This window comes from Sceloporus undulatus, chromosome 3 (genome assembly GCF_019175285.1).
Source record: "Sceloporus undulatus isolate JIND9_A2432 ecotype Alabama chromosome 3, SceUnd_v1.1, whole genome shotgun sequence".
Taxonomy (NCBI): domain Eukaryota; kingdom Metazoa; phylum Chordata; class Lepidosauria; order Squamata; family Phrynosomatidae; genus Sceloporus; species Sceloporus undulatus.
The window spans coordinates 150017025-150023260 of NC_056524.1; the positions used below are offsets into that span (position 1 = coordinate 150017025).

Consider the following 6236-nt stretch of genomic DNA (forward strand, 5'->3'; position numbering starts at 1 on the left):
CTTTACTGCTGTAGGTTAGAGCACGATTCAGAATAAAATGGGTCTGCGGGAAAAGTTGATTGATAACAGAGCTTTGCCGAGTGTGGTTGTTCAGTACCACATTTCAGTTAGAGAAGTGGTGAAGGCAAAGTAGTTTCCCCTTCACCTCTGGGTCTCTAGAGGGGAGTTTGTGATGAAGGTTTGGCGTGGGAAAAGCCTGTGGGAAGATGTAGCAATGTGAAGGCCTGGGGAAAAAAACAACAAACTTGAAGGGGGGGGGGCACCTTTTTTCCAGGTCCTTTTTTCCCCCTAGAAAAAGGGATTGTGAATATTTTGAAAATGATGACTAAAACATTTAAAACAAAGTGTTCATATATTTACAGTCTCAAAATCCTTTCTAAAAATGGTGAATGAGGATTTTTATGTCAGATTATGTACAATATCATTTCATTTCCTGGTCTTGGTTTCCTTTTCCCAGATTTTTTAAGACAATGAGTGCATTTTGTCTCCATTACACCATGGTGACCTAGTGGAGACACAATCATTTTCTGTTTTAATAATGTTGCTTTAATGTCTAATGGTTTTTTGTTTGTTTTGCCTGCTTCTCAAACTGGCAAGACCAAAGAGATTCCTTAAAGTTCAGGTCATCCTTATAGTTCAGCACCTTGTAGCTCCAGTTCCAGATAGATAGATAGATAGATAGATAGATAGATAAAATGAAAATAATAGCAAATTCAATTTATAATCATATTCTGAATAAACTATACATTTAATACCTTACATAGGATGATTTTGTGTTCAACACTGTTAACTGTAATAAATGTCATGTCCCTAAATGAAACAAAATAAGGTAGGAATAAAGTATTTCTTACTGTTTTTCTTTGGCTTCACAATTTACCTCTACATTTATGCTTGTCACTTTACTATTTTTAAAAATGCCTTGGAGGATAATGTGTCCAAGAGCAGTGGTGTACGGTTTTTTTATAAATAAAACCTAGCAGATGCTTTGAGCAGTTTTGAAATTTTATCTTCATGTAGGTTTGTGAGCGAATCCCAACTATCAGTACCCAACTCAAAATCCTCTCGACTGTCAAAGCAACCATGCTGGGCCGGACTAATATCAGCGATGAGGAGTCAGAACAGGTAATAAATACACTTGCCTGAGTAGCATGGATGTGGCAGTATGCTTCAAACTTGACACTGTCCAATGCATAGGCAAATAATTTTGTCTCTTATAGAATGTGGAAGTTGTTATCTTAGGAGTTTGCATAATGGTGAAATTACCTCTCTTAGGAGCAGAGTCCTTCTTTGTTAAAAAGTGGAATTACTTCTGTGGTTTCTGCCCTATATCTAAAGACTAGCTAACAATTGTGCTTATCTGTAAGGGCCTCTGTTTGTGTTGACTGTATCTATTTTTAATGTGTATTTTTGGGAGTGGGGGAGTGAAATGAGAACATCACAGACCAAAAAGTTAATAAAGCATACCGCTGTAGCAGATAGGAGGTACTTGTGTTCAGTGTTTTTGGGCTTCTTGGAGCTCCCATCAGCCAGAATGGCCAGTGGGCAAGGATGGCCAGAATAAGTAGATCAGCAACATCTGTAGGAGGCACATGATCTCTATCCCTGGTCTGAACTCAACCTTGTTTGAGAGCTAGGATTGTGAGCATGCTGCCAGTTGAGAGTAAAAACAATGAGAAAAGTGTGTGTGTGCTTTTGCTGCGTGATATGCCACAATCCATCATACTTTACTATATTAAGGCAGACCTGGGTCAGATCAGTTGTTTAAGGGAATTTCTCTAACCACCATTGAAGGTTATTCACTGGCACCCTCTGGTGGGTAAAATAAAAAGCACTTGTGATCAGGCAAACTGAACAACTTACCTCTTTCATTGATTATTGATTATTCTTGAATGAAAAATAAAGATACTTTTCCTAGTTATTCAGTGCACCTGTTCCTTTTCTGCTGCTGTTAATGGTTATACTGAGACCTTTTTAAATGAGCCTCTCAGATTTACTGTACACTGGGGGAAAAGATGCTGTGATGGCCATGGGTGTTTAAAGGGCATTAGACTTGTTTTTTGAAGAGATTGGTCATGGATGTGTCCATGTCAGCTGAGCATATTTTCAGGGGCAGTGTGCCTCTATATTCCAGTTCCTAGGGCAGGAGTCAAAGGAGTGGGCTGGTATGGCATGGCTCAGTTATGGGACTCCTCTGAAGCACCCAGCTGCCTACTTTAGGATGTAGGAACAAATGAGCCCCAGTTTTGATTTAGCAGACATCTCCTCACACACATTTGCACTCCTTCAAAATATAGAGCAACTGGATGGGCAAAATATTAGTACAGAGTTAGGTGAAGAGAGGTAAGAACAGAAGATGAACCACTCAGTGCGGACAGGTGTCTCCCACCATGCATTACTTTCTGTTGGATGTGAGCAATTAACACCATTACTCACAACTGCAACTGGTTCACTGCATGCATGGGCAAAATCTAAGGTACATCAAAAATTAGGAGAACAGATTGATTTTTATAGCTGCTACTTTCCAGGATCATTTTTGCTCATCTTCTTTTGGTTACATGTTGTTCTTCTCCAGTGTTAACATATATGTGTGTATACCCAGGCAGCAAAATGCTACTGAAATACCACAGCCAGCAGTATTGCAGATACACTCGTGCTTGGCATTCATTTATCAACATACAACAGTAGTGATGAACATCAATTTGCACAGCCACTTTCATCAGAAGAAACCAAGCTCAGTGGCTGACATCCAGTTAGTCCCAACTACAATAGATCTATTCAGTCAGTTGTTTAATGCTGAGTCAACAAGCAGATAAAGCTCATTGATTAGAAATAGGAGTCAGGCCCACATGTGTTTTAAGTAGCTGGGGGAAGTCGGGCTATTTTAATTTGCAGTCTTTTTGTACATACTGGACAGCATGGGGAGGCTAAAGGGAAAATTCAATTCAAGCAAGTGGAAAATCCCTCTGAAATCTTTTAAAAATAAAATCCCCAATAAAGGGTTGCTTAGTGAACACCTTTGGGCAAGGTGCATAGTTTGAAATGGTAATTTTGAGATTGCTTTGACCCTCCTCGGCAGACTTTGAATTGATGCTGTTGAAGCACCTGCATTCCAATTAAGTTGCTTAGTAGAAAGCTGTGTTTCTACTAGTGCAGTTGCTTCTGTGCCTCGTGTTGAATGCTGAGGAATTGGAAAGGGCCTGCTGCAATTTGGCCTTGTTTGTTGTGCTTCATCCTGGATATGAGCAAAGACAACTCTTCATTTAAGTGGCATGTCATCTGAAAAGGACAGTGATGGTCTTCCAAAAATATATGTTAATGCAGCTCTTTCTACAATTTGTCTCTCTGTTTTGCAGGCCACTGAGATGTTGGTTCACAATGCCCAGAACCTCATGCAGTCTGTCAAGGAGACGGTTCGAGAAGCGGAGGCTGCCTCTATTAAGATTAGAACAGATGCTGGGTTCACTCTACGCTGGGTCAGGAAAACACCTTGGTACCAGTAGAGAACTGCTCCTCCTCAAAGCATTGTCTTTTTTTTACTTACTTACTTACATACATACATAATTTGTGAAGCAAAAAGAATTTTGTAAACAGCCAAAAAGGTGCTGCAAAGGTTAAACCTAGCTTCCAGAAGGCCCACTTTTAAGGGCTTTTAACAGTGTGTTGAGCTACCTTTGCTATCTAACATCACCGTAGTGTCCCAAATGACTACTTGTTTTATCTCTCTTGCTTCTGAGGGGTTTTTATATATGGGTTTCCATGAACACTATAATCTCAGCCCCGCCCCCATTATGCACTGTATATTCCAGTGGTTTCTATGAGGCAATATATGAGGATTTCACTTTAGCATGGATTGAAACACTGGGACACTCTTGATTTGCTTAGCTGTTAATTGTGAGGGACAATCAGAAAACAAATGTAGTCCAGAATTTGTTTTCCACTCCCTTTTCTAAAAATGTTGTGTTGCTAATTTCCAAAATCTTTCCTATGGTAGGGGGAAGAAGGGCTCTGCTCAAAAGCAGCTGCTATGCATTTTTCCTGCTGAATAAGCAATCCTTAAAACATCAACACTAGGGAATAAATTTTCCACAGCTACCAAATCAGTTCAGTACCTCTGTGGTAATGAAATTGATGGGTCATGATTGTTCAGACTATTTATTTGCTAGGGGCTAGGGAAGAGAGCGCAGAGCATTCCTCCAGACCTCATTTTGCTGAAGAACAGAGATTTTCTGAATGCTCAGCTTCTTTCAGTAAGTCAGATTGTCCCTTGCTTGTCCTCTGTCCTTCTGATTGTTCCTGCTCAAGAAATTTGTTTCTGAAATTTCACATTTCATGTTTGAATCATGATTTCTTCCAGCTAGTAACCACAGGGGGAGACATTGGAGGTACGATATAGAACGTTTCCCGTGGTGTATGAGAAATATTTTTTCACTTCAAGCTTCACACAACTCATATACAGTACTGAACACATGCTTTGCACACCTTGGTATTGTGCTACATAAATTCAATCCCTGCTGGCTGGCTGAATTTCTGTCAATCATGGTAGGAATACTGGAATTTGGAAGATTGTTTAATGCTAAAATAGCATGGCCTTATTTTAGCATATTTTAGGATTAGCCAACAAATAGTTGGCTTTTTTGCATTTGCACAGAGCAAAAAATTTAGGGCACCAGAAGTTTATCTCCCACACAAGCTGTATTGACACTAAGGAAGGAGCACATTTGTCTTGCACAGATGCTCCTGCACAAGTCTTTAATTTTGCTTTTGATTTACAAAGAAATGAAGTATTGAAGCTGCAGTATCACTATGCTATCATGCAACAATTCATGTTCAGGTCAATCTATGCACATGCCCTCTAAGCTGATGGATGGCCTGTAGCATTGGTTTACCTGTTAAATTTTTTTACACTTCACCGCTGTGTCTTTTTCCTGGTGCAATTTAAAATAGAAAGTCAAAAGACAGAAATTTACTTTCTAATACTACTTTTTCCAACTGCCAAGAACAAGCAGCTTGCTTGTTCATCCTTTTTTGACTACTTGTGCCTAGTGATTGTTAACAGCATGGTACTCAAAATTGTTATTTCATATCTAGCAGTAAATAGCCACAACCAGAATATGAAAGGGAATATCTGAGCCTTAGCTTGGATGCCTTGCCCTTTGGTTTATATTAATTCAGTAGGAAGAGGAAATTCCAGAGCAGGGTAGGACAGATATGGCCAACCAAATGTTGGTGGGTTGCTACTCATTAGTCCTAAACATATTACCCAATGCATGTAGAGTGATCTTGCAACACCTCTGAGACTAACTGAAAGAAAGAAGTTGGCAGCATGAGCGTTCATAAACTTAAAAGTCTATGAAAGCTCATGCTGCCAACTTCTCTCTTTTAGTTAGTCTCAAAGATGTGACAAGATCTCTCTACATATTGATTCTGCAGACTTACATGGCTATATCTTTGAATGATAAGCCAATGGTGAGAGATGGAGTTGCCATCCAGTAACATCTGGAGGGCCACTTCTAGTCTAGAGGCCTTTCAGCTCTTCTGGAATGTCTTTATCAATTCAGCCTTTCATTGTGAGCTTTTAAAGTCACCACCATTTAATAGCTTGACTTTGTATTAATGCAATATTACTGATGCCTTTAATTACATGATGGTTTATACCAAAGACTGTTTTATTTGTTAAGGAATGTTTGAAGGAAAGCTTTGAATCATATTTGCCTTGGATATTTCTTCAGAATGTCTGATATGCTGAAAGATCGTCTATGGAAGTTAATATCCTCTACACCTTATGCAATTTACGCTTTCCTCAACACTCTTGTCCATCAGGCCTAAGATGAAGTAAACTTGAATGTTGGTTAGGAGCATTTTGCCACTAAATACCTTTGTTTATAAACCAGAATTTTGTTCTATATGCTAATATTTTCAATCTTTGTTCTGTTCAAACAAAATAAAAATGCATTTGTATAAAAAAAACCACCCCGTGCAGTATTTCCAATGTTTTAAATATAGTAAGTTCCCCTATTTCTGGGTATCTGCAAGACTGTGTTATATACTATTTGCACTCACCTTGTAGGATGTAAAGTGTCAAACAGTAGATAGTCATAAAGAGGTGTATCATGTAGTTGTTAAAAGTGATCGCTTTTACAGTGTGAGTCACTTATAGTTTTATAATATTCAGCCTTTAGATGATATGCTGTTACCATGGATGTACTACATATTGATTACTAAACTAAAACTAGTTT

The 6236-nt window shown here is 38.8% G+C and overlaps 1 protein-coding gene across 1 annotated transcript in view; it reads left to right on the top strand.

Moving 5' to 3' along the window:
* The window catches only part of VCL (vinculin), a 91941-nt gene extending 85974 nt beyond the window's left edge, over positions 1-5967 (top strand). The window contains 2 exon segments of the mRNA XM_042457767.1: positions 1018-1122; positions 3354-5967. Of these exon segments, the coding sequence (XP_042313701.1) occupies positions 1018-1122; positions 3354-3500 (252 nt within the window). The 3' untranslated portion in view covers positions 3501-5967.
* The last annotated feature ends 269 nt before the right edge of the window (positions 5968-6236 follow it).